General features: G+C 47.1%; 1 protein-coding gene across 1 annotated transcript in view; it reads left to right on the top strand.

Moving 5' to 3' along the window:
• The window catches only part of LOC148538431 (uncharacterized), a 94,518-nt gene that overhangs the window by 7,692 nt on the left and 68,439 nt on the right, over positions 1–18,387 (top strand). Inside the window, exons 2-3 of the mRNA XM_088453842.1 lie at positions 146–200; positions 7,748–7,877. Of these exons, the coding sequence (XP_088309968.1) occupies positions 154–200; positions 7,748–7,877 (177 nt within the window). The 5' untranslated portion in view covers positions 146–153. The remainder of the gene's footprint in view (positions 1–145; positions 201–7,747; positions 7,878–18,387) is intronic.

Genomic DNA, 18,387 nt, shown 5'->3' with positions numbered 1-18,387 from the left:
GCATTGGTGTAGTTATTGTACATCAGCCTTGAATGTGATTTGTTTTTCTTTTTTTACTTTCCCTTTTTGAAACAATATATGGACAGCGCATATGTGTAAACGGGGAACATGTTATAATAACTTATAGCTACTGTATTTGTTTCAGGTAGTAACATGGCTCCAGGAAATAAGGCCAAGACATTCAAGGGCAGCACTAAAAGGTACAGTCATTTTGTTATTCTTATAAAAGCTTTAGCAAGTTCAATGATGACATAACATTGAGTAATATGAGTAATTGCACCTGACGATAGAATTGAATCAAACTATTATATATAGTTATACTGAGCTGTTTTTATTTAAAACAAACAAAAAAACAAACAAACAGACAACAGGTTTTTATAATGAGCATTTGGGTGGAGTTTATCAAGTTAAACAATACTACTGAATATAACTTACCTGGGGTTTGATTTTCCTTCCAGTGAAGTGGTCCCCCCCAATTTCTTTACCGGTCAGGGGCTGGCTGGCTACTTTCAGGCTGAGGGCAAACACAAGCAAATGGCCCCAGCTTCTCTATGAAAGAAAACTGATGGAAAATGAACAAGCCATTTCTCTATACAATACCTCCCATACTTCTGCTCTAGACTCTGTTGCTCCGGCGATCACTATTCACCCTCGCAGATTTACACCTCAACCTTGGCATTCCAAATGCACCAGATACCTGCAAAAGTGTTCACAAACTGCCGAGCCACAGTGGAGAAGATCATGCTCTAAGGTTGATTTTCTCCATTTCAAATGTATGCTCTCATCATACAGTGCTGCCCTTTCCCTCTCTAAACAATCATATTTCAAGAACCTCAAATCCCCAACGTCTCTTCACCACCTTCAACTCCCTCCTCCGCCCACCCCCTCCTCGCCTCCCCTCCTCGCTCTCTGCCCTTGACTTTGCTACCTACTTTACATCTAAAATTGACTCCATACGTCAGGACATCATATCCCACCAGCCCCCTGCTATCCACCTCCTCTCTTCCCAGATCACCCCTCTCCTTCCATTTTACCGACTCTAACTTTCTTCTCCCCTGTATCTGGAGAGGAAGTCATGTCCCTCATCCAGTCCTCCCCCCCTTCCACCTCCCCCCTTGACCCTATCCCTTCACGTCTCCTCCGCTACCTCTCTCCTTCTGCCTGCTCCCATCTTGCCCACCTCCTTAATCTCTCCCTATCATCAGGCACTGTCCCGTCTGCTTTCAAACATGCCCTTGTCCCCCCCATACTAAAAAAACCTACCCTTGATCCTAACACTCTCACCAACTACCGTCCCATCTCTCTCCTCCCTTTTGCCTCCAAGCTTCTTGAGCGTGTTGTTTACAAGCGCCTTACCACCTTTCTTTCCTCTCACTCCCTCCTTGACCCTTTTCAGTCTGGCTTCTGTTCTCTCCACTCGACTGAAACTGCCCTCACTAAAGTCAGCAATGACCTCCTTGCGGCTAAATCCAAGGGCCACTACTCTCTGCTCATTCTCTTTGACCTTTCTGCTGCTTTCAACACTGTGGACCACCCTCTCCTTCTGCAAATCCTTCACTCCCTTGGTCTATGTGACACTGTCCTCTCCTGGCTATCCTCCTACCTCTCTGACCTATCCTTTTCTGTCTCCTCTCATGGCTCCTTTTCTCCCCCACAGCCTCTTGCAGTAGGTGTTCCCCAAGGTTCTGTTCTTGGACCTCTCCTTTTCTCACTCTATACATCCTCACTAGGTGAACTCATCAGCTCTTTTGACCTCCAATATCATCTCTATGCTGATGATACTCAGATCTACCTTTCCTCCCCTGACCTCTCTCCCTCTCTCCTCACTCGTGTCTCCAGCTATCTCTCTGCCATCTCTTCCTGGATGTCCCAGCGATTTCTTAAACGTAATATGTCTAAGACTGAGCTAATCATCTTCCCTCCCCCCTACATAACCACACTTCCCACAATTTCCTTATCAATTGATGGCACAACTATTTCCTCTAGCCCCAAAGTGCGCTGTCTTGGAGTTATCCTGGACTCCTCCCTCTCCCTCAAACCACATATCCAGAATCTCTCACAGTCCTGTCATTTTCATCTTAAAAATTTTTCCAAGATTATTCCCTTTCTCACCCAGGATGCCACTAAAACCCTCATTCACTCATTGGTCAGCTCCAGTTTGGACTACGGTAACCTCCTCCTATCTGGCCTCCCCAAATCCCTTCTCTCCCCTCTCCAGTCTGTCCTCAATGCTGCTGCTCAGCTCATCTTCCTCTCAAAACGCTCTGCATCTGCCTCCCCTCTCCTACAAGCTCTCCACTGGCCTTCCCTTTTAGAACCCAATTTAAGGTTCTCACACTTACTTACAAATCCTTCAGCCATTCCTCTGCCATTTACATCTCTGATCTCATCTCCCTTCACTCTCCTGTCCGCCCTCTTCGTTCAACAAATGCACGCCGCCTATCATGCCAATTGATTACTTCCACTCCCGCCTCCAAGATTTTGCCCGCACTGCTCCCCACCTTTGGAACTCTCTCCCGCTTCCCATCAGACTCCACCTCTCTTCAATCCTTCAAACGGGCTCTCACGACCCACTATTTCATCAAAGCCTTTCAGCTCTCATCTTAACTTGCTGCTACATACTCCTCTCTCCCTGCCTACCCCATCCTGTCCCTCCCACTTAGAATGTAAGCTCCTATGAGCAGGGCCCTCTACCCTCTTGTGCTTCTCCTTACTCTACCTTCATCTACTTCTTACTCTCTACCAGGGCACCTAACACTTGGTTGCTTTGCATTGTTGCTTATCTGGGTGTTATGGTCGCGAATGTAGCAAAGTATATTATCCATGCCCTGTAATGTATTGTATTGTATTGTATTGTACTGTAAGTCACTGTAAATCAATCTATTTATGTACTTTGTAAGGCGCTGCGGAACACTTGTGGCACCATATAAATAAACAATAATAATAATAATAGATAGATAGATACATACAGTACATACTTGCCTACTTCAGAAAATTACTTTGAGGGAGAGTGCAGGTGGCTGTAGAATGCGCCGCATGCGTGGGCATGGTCTGCTCCACCCAAAGGGCGTGTCTAGCTCCACCTATGGGCATATATATATCTATAAGCTGACACCCTAGCAGTCTGCGTGCAGGGGAAGGCGTGCCCAGAACACCTACAGGCCAGTAGCAGCCACACTTCTGACTCCCTGCACCCGGTGAGTGCGCCCCTACGTCTTAAGCTCAGGCCCCACCTCCTTTACCTCCGGACTCGCATATGCGCAGTCCGGATTTTTAGACATGGCTGTGTAAATGCTGGGGATTCAGCCTACTTTGCATGGTGGCGGGAGCTCCCACCTTAATTTGGGAGATTCCCATGAAATTCGGGAGGGTAGGCAACTCTGCATACATACATACATACAAATATAGGGCCTGATTCAAAGTTTTAAGCTAATGCGAATGCAACTGCGAAATCTCTCGTGGATCACAATTTCGAAAATATGGTAATGTCTTCTGAAGCTTACCGGAGCCTAGGGACGCTCACTGCTGCCTTCTCATATCTATTCAATTACGTACAACAGCGTAAACATCAGGAACATCGAAGCAGATTGGACATCCACGCAGCTTCTGAGTCAAGTCTGACTTGTCTCAAACACTGCGTCTTTCTTGACACGCTGAGAGCCCTGGTTATTGTTGAGGGCTGTGGCCTAATTTCAGTAGGTATGCCCACTCTCCTTAAAAAAATGTGATACAGTGCACTCCACAGAGGGGCGCCATGTGCCCCTCAGCCAGGGGCAAATCCAGGGGGGGCTCAGTGTGATCGCTGCCTCCCCTTCCCCCCTGTACAGCCAGAGGATCAGCAGCAGCAGCCTCAATGGTCCCACTGCAGCCCAGCACATAGCAGCGTGTGCGGGGTTGAAGAGTGACTGTCACTGACAGGTAAGGAAGGGAAGTGGGGGCAGGTGACAGACCTGTACCCCTCCATCAAGCCTGGGCCCAGGTAATTAGTACCCGCTCCTCCCCCATATACTTTACTATTCATATATTAATATATACACACACACACATATATATATATACACATACTCTGCTCCCCTTCCCCATCCACACTATGCTTCCATCCCCCTTCCCAATCTACATCCCTCTTTGTGCTCCCAATCCCAATCCATATCCCACACTCTGCTCCCTTTCCTCCATCTACATGCTACACCCCATACTGTGCTCCCCGTCCTCATCGACAACCCACACTGTTCTTTCAATTTCCTCATCGACATCCCACACTGTGCTCCCCATCCACATCCCAGATTGTGTTCCCCTTCCCCATCCACATCCTACACAGTGCTCCCCTTCCCCATCCATATCCCACAATGTATTCCCCTTACCATCCACACTATGCTCCCATTCTCCAATCCCCCTTCCCCAGTCTACATCCCACATTGTGCTCCCCTTACCCCATCCAAATCCCACACTGTGCTCCACATCCCACATCCCATACTGTGCTTCCCTTGCCCCATCCAAATCCCACACTCTGCTCTCTTTCCCGATCCACACAATGCTCCCATGCCCTTTCTCAAATCTACATCCCACATTGCGCTCCCCTTTCCCCATCCATATCCCACACTTAGCTCCCCTTCCCCCATCCACATCCTACACTCTGCTCTCTTTCCCCATCCACACAATGCTCCCATCCCCTTTCCCAAATCTACATCCCACATTGTGCTCCCCTTCCCCATCCACATCCCACACTGTTTTCTCCTTCCTCATATACAACCCACTCTGTGCTCCCCTTCCCCATCCACACAATGCTCCCATCCCCTTTTCCAAATCTACATCCACAATGTGCTCCCCTTTCCATATCCAACATTGTGCTCCCCTACCCCCATCCACATCACATACTGTCTTCTCCTTCCTCATCTACAACCCACACTGTGCACTCCTTCACCATTCACAGCCCACATTGTGCTCCCCTTCCCCCATCCACATCACACACTGTGCTCCCATTCCCCATCCACATCCCACACTGTGCTCCCCTTCCCCATCCCACACATTGTGCTCCCAATCCACATCCCGTATTGTGCTCCCCTTTCCCCATCCACATCCCACATTGTGCTTCTCTTCCCCATCCACATCCCACATTTTGCTTCCCTTCCCCCTTCCACATCCCAAATTGTGTTCCCCATCCTCAACCCACACTGTGCTCCCCATCTACAACCCACACTGTGCTCCCCTTCCATCATCCCACTCTGTGCTTCCCTTCCCCCATCCACATCCGACACTATGCTCTCCTTCACCCATCAACATCCCACACTGTGCTTCCCTTCCCCCATCCACATCACACACTGTGCTCCCATTCCCCCATCCACATCCCACACTGTGCTCCCGATCCACATCCATATTGTGCTCCCCTTTCCCCATCCCACATTGTGCTCCTCTTCCCCATCCACATACCACATTTTGCTTCCCTTCCCCTTTCCACATCCCACATTGTGTTCCCCATCCTCAACCCACACTGTGCTCCCCATCTACAACCCACACTGTGCTCCCCTTCCATCATCCCACTCTGTGCTTCCCTTCCCCCATCCACATCCGACACTATGCTCTCCTTCACCCATCAACATCCCACACTGTGCTTCCCTTCCCCCATCCACATCCCACACTGTGCTCTCCCTCCCCATCCCACATTGTGCTCACTGCTCCACTTCCCAATTGTGATCCCCTTCCACATCCACCTGCCTCATTGTGCTCCCTTTTCCCCTTGTGCTCTCCTGCAATTCTTCCTAGCCCCTCATCATAAATGCACATGCAGGTGCCGTGGGGCAGCGATGGTGCCACCCACAGAGCCCTGTGCTCTGTGTGGTGGCCCCGCTTGCGCTCCCCTAGTTACAGCCCTGATTGGTGCTTTCTTAATTTCTAGGATATACAGTCAGGTGCATAAATATTGGGACATTGACAGAATTTTCATATTTTGGCCTCTATTCACCACCACAATGACTTTGAAATGAAACAAACAAGATTTGCTTTAACTGCAGACTTTCAGATTTAATTTGAGGGTAATTACATCCAAATCAGGTGAACGGTGTAGGAATTACAACAGTTTCTATATATGCCTCCCACTTTTTAAGGGGCCAAAAGTAATGGGACTATCAACTCAAAAGCTATTTCATGGGCAGGTGTGGGCTATTCCCTCATTATTTCATTATCAATTAAGCAGGTAAAAGGTCTGGAGTTGATTCTAGGTGTGACATTTGCATTTGGAATCAGTTGATGTCGACTCTCAATATGAGATCCAAAGAGCTGTCACTATCAGTGAAGCAAGCCATCATTAGGCTGAAAAATCAAAACAAACCCATCAGAGAGATAGCAAAAACATTAGGTGTGGCCAAATCAACTGTTTGGAACATTCTTAAAAAGAAAGAACGCACCAGAGAGCTCAGCAACACCAAAAGACCCGGAAGACCACGGAAAACAACTGTGGTGGATGACAGAAGAATTATTTCCCTGGTGAAGAAAAACCCCTTCACAACAGTTGGCCAAATCAAGAACACTCTCCAGGAGGTAGGTATGTATGTGTCAAAGTCAACAATCAAGAGAAGACTTCACAAGAGTGAATATAGAGGGTTCACCACAAGATGTAAACCATTGGTGAGCCACAAAAACAGGAAGACCAGATTAGAATTTGCCAAACAACATCTAAAAAAGCCATTACAGTTCTGGAACAACATCCTATGGACAGATGAGACAAAGATCAACTTGTACCAGAGTGATGGGAAGAGAAGAGTATGGATAAGGAAAGGAACTGCTCATGATCCAAAACATACCACCTCATCAGTGAAGCATGGTGGTGGTAGTGTCATGGCGTGGGCATGTATGGCTGCCAATGGAACTGGTTCCCTTGTATTTATTGATGATGTGACTGCTGACAAAAGCAGCAGAATGAATTCTGAAGTGTTTTGGGCAATATTATATGCTCATATTCAGTCAAATGCTTCAGGACTCATTGGACGGTGCTTCACAGTGCAGATGGACAATGACCCGAATCATACTGCAAAAGCAACCAAAGAGTTTTTTAAGGCTAAAAAGTGGAATGTTATGCAATGGCCAAGTCAATGCCCTGACCTGAATCTGATTGAGCATGCATTTCACTTGATGAAGACAAAACTGAAGGGAAAATGCCCCAAGAACAAGCAGGAACTGAAGACATTTGCAGTAGAGGCCTGGCAGAGCATCACCAGGGATGAAACCCAGCATCTGGTGATGTCTATGCGTTCCAGACTTCAGGCTGTAATTGCCTGCAAAGGATTTGCAACAAAGTATTAAAAAGTGAAAGTTAGATTTAGGATTGTTTAGTCTGTCCCATTACTTTTGGCCCCTTAAAAAGTGGGAGGCACATATAGAAACCGTTGTAATTCCTACACCGTTCACCTGATTTGGATGTAATTACCCTCAAATTAAATCTGAAAGTCTGCAGTTAAAGCACATCTTGTTTGTTTCATTTCAAAGCCATTGTGGTGGTCAATAGAGGCCAAAATATGAACATTCTGTCAATGTCCCAATATTTATGAACCTGACTGTATACTTTTGTGTGCATATTTCTGATATATTAGAGAGGCTAATGCGTATTTCTCTAACACAACAAATAGCTAAAAACATTGGTGTAAGTGACTTATGCCTGTGGCCAATTTTGCATCAGCCACAACGGCTTAAAGTCTTGTATCTTTGAAGCCTAGCTGTGACCCAGTATTGTCAGTCTTATTGTCTTTCTGTACAGCCGACCTGCAAGCCGACAGTCAGGCTCTGGAAGGAAAAAGAAGAAAAGGGTGAAGAAAAGTGCTCAGGGCAAACATGTCACAGAGCCAGAAACAACTAAATTCTACAGCCCTTTAGTATATGATCCAGAGGTAATTAAATAATGATAAGCTGGGATAATACCTAGTGTAATCTATGTACCAAAAGTAGGACAGCTGTGATATTACCAACAGTAAACGGTTTATTGTGAGCGAAGATACTTGCACAAATACAACATCAAATATACTAATTTAAGTATCATTACCATTGTTTATTTATTGTTTTATTTAGGTGGGTATTGTGACAGCTGCCACAGCCACTGGGGAGAGCAGCAGCTCCCTCCCTGCTCCCCAGCTCTCCCCAAAGGCGGAAAAACCTGTAAATTTTATTATTTTCACGCACAACCTTTTGATGACGTTTCCATTGTCCACACCGCTTTTTTGGGTCCCACAATTTGATCATGACCCTTTTATCTGCAAAACCCTCCCAGGGGTATATTTACTAAAGAGCAGGTTTACATTCACATCCCACACTGTGCTCCCCTTCCCCATCCACATCCCACACTGTGCTCCCATTCCCTCATCCCACACGGTGCTCCCCTTCTCTCATCCACATCCCACTCTGTGCTCCCTTTCCCCCATCCACATCCCACACTGCTCCCCTTCCCTCAGCCACATGCCACACTGTGCTCCCCTTCCCTCATGCACATCCCACTCTGTGCTCCCTTTCCCCCATCCACATCCCACACTGCTCCCCTTCCCTCATCCACATCCCACACTGTGCTTTCATTCCCCATCCACATGCCACACTGTGCTCCCCTTCCTCTATCCACATCCAACACTGTGCTCCCCTTCCTCTATCCACATCCCACACTGTGCTCCCCTTCCCCTATCCACATCCCACACTGTGCTCCCCTTCCTCTATCCACATCCCACACTGTGCTCCCCTTCCCGCATCCACATACCAAATTGTGCTCCCCATCCACATCCCACACTCTGCTCCACTTCCCTCATCCATCCTCACTGATACAGGCTCATAGTCAGCCAGTAAGAATCCGTAATAGCAGGGTGTCACACTTCATGGACTTAGTGCTCATTCCCCAATTCAACATGGGCCTAATGGGTGCCATCCATGCCCATCCAGGCCGTCTGCCAAGTCCCTGATGGGATGTCTCGATGCACTGCTTTCAGGGTTAGCATCCATCTCCTCAAGGTTCTGGCAGTCGCGGTGCATGAACAATGCCATCTTGGCAATGACCATATGACTACCTTCAGCCAACCAGTCTCTGGATCTTCCCGGTCACGTGCCCATCCAGCCAATCGGCGCTTACCGCGCTCTACTTAAACCTGGTATTATATATGGTTCAGGGCCAGAACAACTTCTCTCTTCAGAGAGAAGTTGGCTCCTGGCTGTGCGGTATTCAGAATCTTCATCGGGGCCGTAGCTAGGGTACTGCGGCCGGTGCCATCGCACAGGGCACCACAGGTCACGGGGCACTGTTTGGGCCTGTCAAATTTCTGTTTATTATCATTCTTGGTTGTAGCTTCCTCTTATTTCATCCCCAGCATCTCCTGGTGTCCCCTATCTCTTCCCTGACCCTTCCCCATGAAGCCATGGCCCTTTTTTTGGTACATTATGTCCCTTTGAAAAATGAGGGGGGTGCCAATGCTCTTTCTGGTACAGGGCACCAAAAAGTCTAGTTACGGCTCTGATCTTCATGTTACCTGCTCCTGGCTTACGGTATTCAGCATCTCCGTGTTACCTGCTCATGGCTGTACAGTATTCAGCATCTCTGTGTTACCTGCTCCTGGCTGTGCGTTATTCAGCATCTTCGTGTTCTCTGCTCCAGGCTGTGCAGCTTTATCAGCAACTCCATGCTGCTCCTGACAGTGCAATATCATCAGTATACTCTGGAATATATGTCCCTGTCTGCTCAGTATCAACAGTGACTATGTACTATTGGCCTACAGCCATCTGTACACTTCCTGGTACCACATCCATCCTCTAGTAGTCAGTCTGCATGAGGAGGAGTCTCATTAAGCCTCCAGCTTCATTTGCTCTCCTATCAAAGAAGCCAACCCTAGGATACCAGACCCGAGTCCACATGATTCCTGTAGCCTGACACAGTCCTACCTTTTCTGCCTATTCTTGATCTCAACATAGTAGGTGAGTAAACCGGAAGCCGCGGTGTGGCGCTGGTTTTTTCCCTGCTGTCCCCCGCCAGAGAAGGGCTGTTTAAGGTTATGAAAAAGACAAATCACAGGTGCTCAACTCCAAATGACTAATTATATATAAATACATTATGCAATAAAATTTAGCAATAAATAAATAGAGGTTTTAGCATAATCATGGCCGAGGTTATGGGCCTACCCACCATATCCAGGTAACCTCTGTAGGGTAGGTCCCTAACATACTAGGGTTCAAATCCAGAGTGCAGATTACCCCCAAACGAGCTGAGCCGAGCCACCCCAGGTTATTGCTCTAATGAGAAAAATGAAGTGTAAAGTAAGATAGGTAAGAGCAGCTACAGCTGCATATATATGATAGAGAAGTGAACATACAAATATAATAAACACAGTAAAAGTGTTAAAATGTGCCAAAAAGGAAAAATGTGTTATAGGGCTCTATTTACTACAATCCGCATATTTAATGCAGATTGTAGTGTGATATTACCGAGTGAATTCGCATTGCGAATTCAGGCAATATCACGGGGATTTACTACAAATCCCTTACAGGGACAGAGCTTGCGATAAAGCTCTGTCCCTGCAAATCCCATTCGGAGCCTTATCATGGTATTTTTGCAAAAAATACCGTGATTAAGTGCCCGCGCATGCGCCGACCGGTCGCCACTGCTACCCCCCCGGTGCTAAGCCCCGCCCCCGTGATCACGGACCCCCCGCAACCCCCCTCTCCCTTAATTACACTTACCTGCATGCTCCGGGCCTCCGGTGATGTTCTCCATTCCTCTGGTCAGGTGATCTCCCATACTGCATTGGGGCCCGATCACCTGATGACCGGGCAGCAGTGCACTATGGGAGACCAGCTGACCGGAGGGGAGTCATCACCAGAGGCCCGATCACCGGTCCCTGGAGTCAGGTAAGTAAAAAAATTTTTTTACAATTTTTTTTTCTTTTTTTTACAGTAATCAGCTTGCGGTCTGTTTAGACAACACAGCTGATTACTGTGACCGACTCCTGGCTCTGCTCTCCCTGTTAGAGCAGAGTAGGAGGCCAGTAGCTGGGGGAGACCCTGGATAACGCCACCTCCAGGTGGCGTTATTATCACAGGGCTTTCCCCGATATTTTTTCACATTTTATTTTTAGTAACTCTGGTCGGATCACATTTCCCATTACAATTATGGGAAATGCGATCTGCTTTACTAAATATAAGTGATACTTAGGGGTTGGAGTAGAATTTTACGAATTCTACTCCAATTGCCCTGTAATAACTCTAGGTGATACTAAAATAATGTGAAAAGGGTGTGAAAACACCCTTTTTCACTTTATTTAGTCAAAATAATGTTAATAAATAGAGCCCATAATGTAATGCCCTGAAGCAGGCCAACCAAAGCAATCTAGGGGACCCAAGCCCCAAAAATCAACCCAAAGTTGCACTACAGTATATAATTTGTAGGACTTACCTAAATTGTGCCTATTACTAGTGTGCATTTTACAATACCAGACTCCATGCTTTAAACCAATAAGGGAGGGGTGCTAGTGCAGGTTGAAGGTGTCTCATGCTTTCAGGGGTACAAAGAAGCACACTAAAGGGAGTGTATAGGAAAAGGTCCTAGACTGCACACCCTGAATATATATAATGGGAGGTGCTACCTGTTGAGACTATTAATGCAGGTGCAGAAAAAGACAAATCACAGGTGCTCAACTCCAACTTACTAATTATATATAAATACATTATGCAATAAAATTTTGCAATAAATAAATAAATAGAGGTTTTAGCATAATCATGACCAAGGTTATGGGCCTACCCACCATATCCAGGTAACCTCTGTAGGGTAGGTCCCTAACATACTAGGGTTGAAATCCAGAGCGCAGGACACCCTGAAACCAGCTCAGCCGATAACACCCCCGGTAGGTGACCCCAGGTACCCTGTAGCATGTACATTCAATTATTCCCCATCACCCATTAGGAATGGATCTAATGTTCATGCACATGTTGATGACCCTGTTTTTGGACTCAGCAATGGATGGCAAACAGTACAGTTTGCTTCTATTCTCCAAACAGGGCACAGTAACGAAACTGGATTGCACACTCCCTATAGAAATTATAGCATGGAGAAGACGCAATTCCTGTAAAAAATTCGTAAGGAAATCCCAAAGTATGACCCCAGCATAGACCCTTTTACCTCTTGTGATATTTCTGAGGGACACTGCAAAACATTTAACATTGCCCCGGAATATCGCATGGAGTTGTTTAAATTATGGTTACTCACTCACCTTAACCAGAGGTATGCTGCAATTGGAGAGATTACTCCCAAAAATGGAAAATTTCATGATAAAGAAGAGAGACTTTCTGCTCTCATGAAATTGGCAACAGGTCGTTGGGAAGTAACCCCAGATATTCTATCTAACTTTAAACCCAACATACATGATGAGCCTTTGTCTCTATATGGTAGGTTTGAAGCCATGTATAGAAGGGTGACAAAAGATTACAGTACGGAAGTCCCACAAGGCATGATACGCATGTTTGTGGAAAGATTTACGTACATTGACACAGCAATTCATTTAAGTGCGGCAAAAGAAGCAACGCTTGCAGATGCAGCGATGGTTATAGAAGAATACAGACAAGATTTATTGAAAAACAATAGATCACTGAAAATCATGGACCATGTTGCGGTAAACAGCAGATCACAAGATGGCCGATACACAACTTATGGTAACACATAGAGGCAAACACATCTTACTCCTACAGCTCCACCTGGGCTAAGGTTCGTTGCCATGCATGTTTAAAGTATGGACATACTGTATACACGTAATTGTCCACAAGGGGCACACAGAGAGTATGTAAACAACCTGGGCAATAATAATGGATTCAAAAAGAAGCCTTATTATAACAGACAGGTAGAAGACCCAAATTATGTTAACACACATACTCAAACACAGATATAGACCAGATGCAAAAATGCATTGCACTGGTGGGTACGCACACAGGACAAGTAGAAGAACCGACTCATGTACAACCACATATATTGGAACCTCTACAAAAACAAACACAGAAATGCCTAGAGCATGTGAATAACTACACAGTACAAGTACAAAAAGCAGCGATAGCAGTTCGCACAACAGATGTCCCTACTGGAAGTCTGGTGCAACTAGATAGACGCCTAGGGGTCCCTAAAGATCTGACTCCAATGTGTGATCTCATATTGGATTCCTCAGGGAGACCCCATATAATGGGCAGAATAAAAAACAAATTATTGAAATTCATGCTTGACACTGGAGCAGAAATTTCAATCACCAATGTTGAACATGATTTACGTCCAGACAGCCCTCAGTGTGTGGTGTTTGGATTTGATCACCAACAAGGGGGGGGGGGGTGAGAACCCATAGAATTGACAAAGTCACTTTAGAAATCAGCAATGACATTACTCTGGTTATGATAACATCATTGGAACTGATGTAATGACACAGAATGGGTGGATCTTAGATTTAGTGAATTGCATGTCGTGGAGAGGCCCGAGAAACTCAGAGGTCTATATAATAAAGCAACATCACCTAGGACCACCCACAAATGCAACTGATGACACTGCTAATATGGTAGCACACAAATGGCCAGAGATCTCTCACAATAGAGATCTTGAACCAATTGTGTACCAATACTCAGAACTATGGGCCCAAGGAAAAAATGACTGTGGAAAGATGGTTGGTGTCCAAGTGGACATACAAGGTCCAGATCTACCACCTCAACGTCAATATCGTTTTCCCCCTGAAACCATGGAATCAGTCATAGAAGCTGTGACTGATTTTAGAGTCAAGAGGGGTGGTCATAAAGGGGAATTCCAAGTGCAATAATCCTTTATGGTCTGTTAAAAAAAGAGACAAATACCTGGAGACTTACCATTGATCTCAGAGTTTTGAATAAGTACACCCCAATGTCGGCACAAGTGGTTGCAGAAACACCACACATAATGGCAAGAATAAATGGCAAAAGCCAAGTATTCTCTACCATTGATATAGCCAATGGTTTTCAATATCATTGACAGAAGACTGCCGTTACAAATTTGCATTCACTGTGCAAGATAGACAATACATATTTTGTGAATACCCCAGGGATTACACAGTAGTCCCACATTTTCATCGGGCACTAGCAAAAGTGTTGACTGTGTTTTCACGACCAGATTGCCTGTTGCAATATGTGGATGATTTACTCCTCCATACAGAAACTATGGAGGAGCACTTAACTCTTCTACAGGAATTGTTAGGCCTCCTTATTCATGCAGGGCTCAAATTGAGTCTCATTAAGGCAAACGTGGCTAGGTCTGAGGTCATAGTCCTAGGGGTAAGATTTCTTATGGGACAAAAGGTATAATGGCTGCCCGTATTGAAGCAATGTCAAATTTCCCAGGCCTGACACTCTACAAGACTTACGCAAGTTCTTGGGGGTTGCAAACTTCATCAGGGAGTTCATAGAGGATTTTGCAACAAAAGCAAAGCCCCTTTATGAACTGCTAAGAGGTGAGGAACCTTCATTAAAAGATTGGACAGAAACACAGGAAGTGGCATTTTCTACCCTGAAAAGAGATATTTCCCCAGTGCTAGCCACTCCACACCCAAAAGGTAAAATGGCCATTCAGGACCATGCTGGCCCAGAGTTTATATCAGCTGTCCTGCTACAACAAGTACGATCTGTGAGTAGACCACTAGGGTATTTTTCAAGACTCCTTTCACCAGTTGAAAGAGGTTTTGATGAGTGTGCAAAGCAACTTGCAGCCTTTCATTATGCTGTCAAAGTGACTGAGCATGATGTAGAGTTCAGGCAGCTCAATGTGCGTACACCACACTCTCCATTAACCCTCCTACTCCGGGACACGCTTCCTGGAGTCTCTCAATAGATGTTTGGGAGGTGGATAATGGACCTCAGTGGACGGAATATCAAAATCTGTCACAAGGCTAAGTATGTCCTTTCCTAGTTGTTAAACACAACTGGAACAGAGCATGATTACACAGTAGCCCCACATATTTTCATTGGGCACTAGCAAAAGTGTTGAGTGTGTTTTCATAACCAGATTGCCTGTTGCAATATGTGGATGATTTACTCCTCCATACAGAAACTATGGAGGAGCACTTAACTCTTGTACAGGAATTGTTAGGCCTCCTTTTTCATGCAGGGCTCAAATTGGGTCCTCATAAGGCAGCACAGATAGTGTAATGGTTAGCATTACTGCCTCACAGCACTGAGGTCATGGGTTCAATTCCCACTATGGCCCTAACTGTGTGGAGTTTGTATATTCTCCCTGTGCTTGCGTGGGTTTCCCCCGGGGGTTCCAGGTTTCCTCCCACACTCCAAAAATATATACTGGTAGGTTAATTGGGTGCCAACAAAAATTAACCCTAGATTGTGTGAGCATGTGGTAAGGAATATAGATTGTAAGCTCCACTGGGACTGATGCGAATGGACAAATATTCTCTGTAAAGCACTGTGGAATATGTGTGCGCTATATAAATAACTGGTAATAAAAAAATAATGATTGTGGTCAGGTAACACATTCCTTTAAAACACCATTCTTTAGACAGGTAGTGCACCCTGATGACAGAATCATCTTTGTTGATGGGTCACGCTTTCATCTGGATGGGTCATATGTGACAGGATATGCAGTCTTGGATGAGACCACGGGAACTCAGAGTCTGGTTAGATCTGGGGTGTCCAACCTTTCACCTTCCCTGGGCCACATTAGAAGATGAAAACTTGGTTTGGGCCGCACATAAAATAAAATAACAGTAACGTAGTAGTAGTCCCACCCTTGTAGTGCCCCCATAGTAATCCACCCCCTGGTAGTGCCCCCAGTAGTAATCCCCCCCTGGTAGTGCCACCATAGAAATCCCCCCCTGGTAGTGCCCCCATAGTAATCCCCCCTGGTAGTGCCCCCATAGTAATCCCCCCATTGGTAGTGCCCCCATAGTAATCCCCCCCCTTGGTAGTGCCCCCATAGTAATCCCCCCCCCTTGGTAGTGCCCCCATAGTAATCCCCCCCTTGGTAGTGCCCCCATAGTAATCCCCCCCCTTGGTAGTGCCCCCATAGTAATCCCCCCCCTTGGTAGTTCCCCCATAGTAATCCCCCCCCTTGGTAGTGCCCCCATAGTAATCCCCCCCATAGTAATCCCCCCCTTGGTAGTGCCCCCGTAGTAATCCCCCCCTTGGTAGTGCCCCCACAGTAACCACCCCTTGGTAGTGCCCCCACAGTAATCCCCCCTTGGTAGTGCCCCCATAGTAATCCCCCCCCCTTGGTAGTGCCCCCATAGTAATCCCCCCCCTAGTAGAGAGAGACTTAATAAAAAAAAAAAAAAAAACACTTACCTGAAACTCCCGCTCCTGGTCCCGACGCTTCCACCGGCTCCTCTGGCCGCTTTGCATTATGGGAGAGACGTCGTCATGACGACGGCTCTCCCATTACCCACTGCGGGAGCCGGAAGATGGCTCCCGCAGTGGGAGCAGCGGCAGCCGCTGAGAGTCGGACAGACTCTCAGCGGCTGCTGATTACAGCAAACACAAAGCTGCCGGCTCCGGCGGCTGTGTGTTTGTGCTGTGTAGCGCTGACTGGACTCCGTCCGGTCAGCGCTACACACGCGGTGCAGTCTGTGTCACAGTGACACAGACTGCACCGGCCCGCGGCCCGCATGACGCTGCGGCCCGGGGGGCACATGGCACCCTGCCCCCCGGCCCAGCCCGCCACTGGTGATTACGCTGGTGGCACAGTGAATGAAGGAGAGCATGGGGGCATGGTCTGGGGGCACCGGGACTACAGTGAACAATCCCGGAACAGCGGGACATATCGTGAATGTCCCGCTGAATCCGGGACACTTGAGAGGTATGCGGGCCGCATTACGAGCTGACCTGGGCCGCATGCGGCCCGCGGGCCGCGGGTTGGACAAGCCTGGGTTAGATGGTCCAAAGTGGTGTTGCCAGGTCACCTGTCAGCCCAACGTGCTGAATTGGAGGCAGTGAAGGAAGCACTCTTCCTCCATCCCCCAGGAGACACAATATATATAGACAGCTCATATGTAGTGTAGTCTCTCACATTACATCTTGAGACTTGGCAAAAACGTGGATTCGTGGACAACCAGAATAAACCTCTGGCGCATGTTTAAGTTTTAAAGGAACTTTGGGAATGGGTTAAGAGACCCATCCTGATAATGCAGCTATCATCAAAGTGCCTGCACGCCAAAAAGGGAGCGATCCCCTAATCTTGAGTAACAATGCAGCAGATGAAGCAGCAAAAATGGCAGCAGTATCTGGGATCTTTCAGGATCCGTATGCTGAAACTTTGCCCTTAGTCCAAGTGGCAGTACGTAGAAAAGTCCTGGTGTCATTTGAAGAGGAACAGGCAAAAGACTCTGGGTCTCATTCAGACCCGCTCGCGAGCGCAGGATGCTCGCAAGCGGGTTGATGGTACCCAAATGCGCATGCACACGACGGAGAGAGCTCCGTCGTGCGCATGCGCGAGACCCGGATCGCGACAGCCAAGCTGTCGCTCCAGGTCTCGCACCAAAGAGGGCATGCTGTCGGTGTTGATTGACAGCACGCCCCCTGTGGTGGGCATGCCGGGGGCGTGGCTGCCAGACAGAGGCGTTCCCATGGGAACGTGGGATGTCAGTGGGAGTGATTTCGGCTCTGATAGAGCCAAAATCACTCCAGGGCTTGCGGCAGCGAGACCCTACCGCAGGGTCTCATCGCAAGCCCGATGGTCAAGATCATCGCGACCATCATCATGGACACTCGCATAAGCTGTGGGTGCTTTGGAACCACAATCAAAGTCTGAAAGCAATTATTTCTTATGCGACTCATAACGTTAAACAGCGACAATTTTTAGAGTGTATAGGTAGGTAGGAATCGATACGGGGAACATGGGCCCCTGGGTCCAGGGGGACCCTGCACCGCACACCCTGCACCCATAATATTACTTACCTCTCCGGAGTTCCACGTCGGTGCGGGGGTCAGTGCGCTGCCGGCCGCCGGGTGGACAGGAGGGAGCCCATGTCGGAAACTACACACGGGCCCCCTCCTCTCTAGAACGCCCCTGACAGGGATCACTCCGTTTGAGCTCATGACAGGTCGCAAAATGCCACTTTGTTTTCCTAATGAACCACAATTGTCAAATCCCATTAAAGATGCTGTCGCAAGAGATATGTTCCTGCAACAGGTGCAAGATAATCTTAAGGAACTTTTGCCTTATGCAGCTATGTGGCTGCATAAACCCTATCTGCAGGGGCAGACACCTATGCCCTCTGTAGGTGATTTAGTAATGTTAAAGTTTTTCGTAAAGCAGGTCCTTGGGATGCAAACTGGGAAGGGCCATATCAAGTTCTTGAAATCATGGGTGATACTATGTTAAAAGCACAAAGACCATTAACAACAAAATAAGAATCTCGAAGGAGGCACAAGGTATTC

Source organism: Taudactylus pleione, unplaced genomic scaffold (genome assembly GCF_031769625.1).
Source record: "Taudactylus pleione unplaced genomic scaffold, aTauple2 ptg000040l, whole genome shotgun sequence".
Taxonomy (NCBI): Eukaryota; Metazoa; Chordata; class Amphibia; order Anura; family Myobatrachidae; genus Taudactylus; species Taudactylus pleione.
Note: the sequence above shows the minus strand (reverse complement) of the source record. Positions and strands in the feature narration are given on the sequence as shown.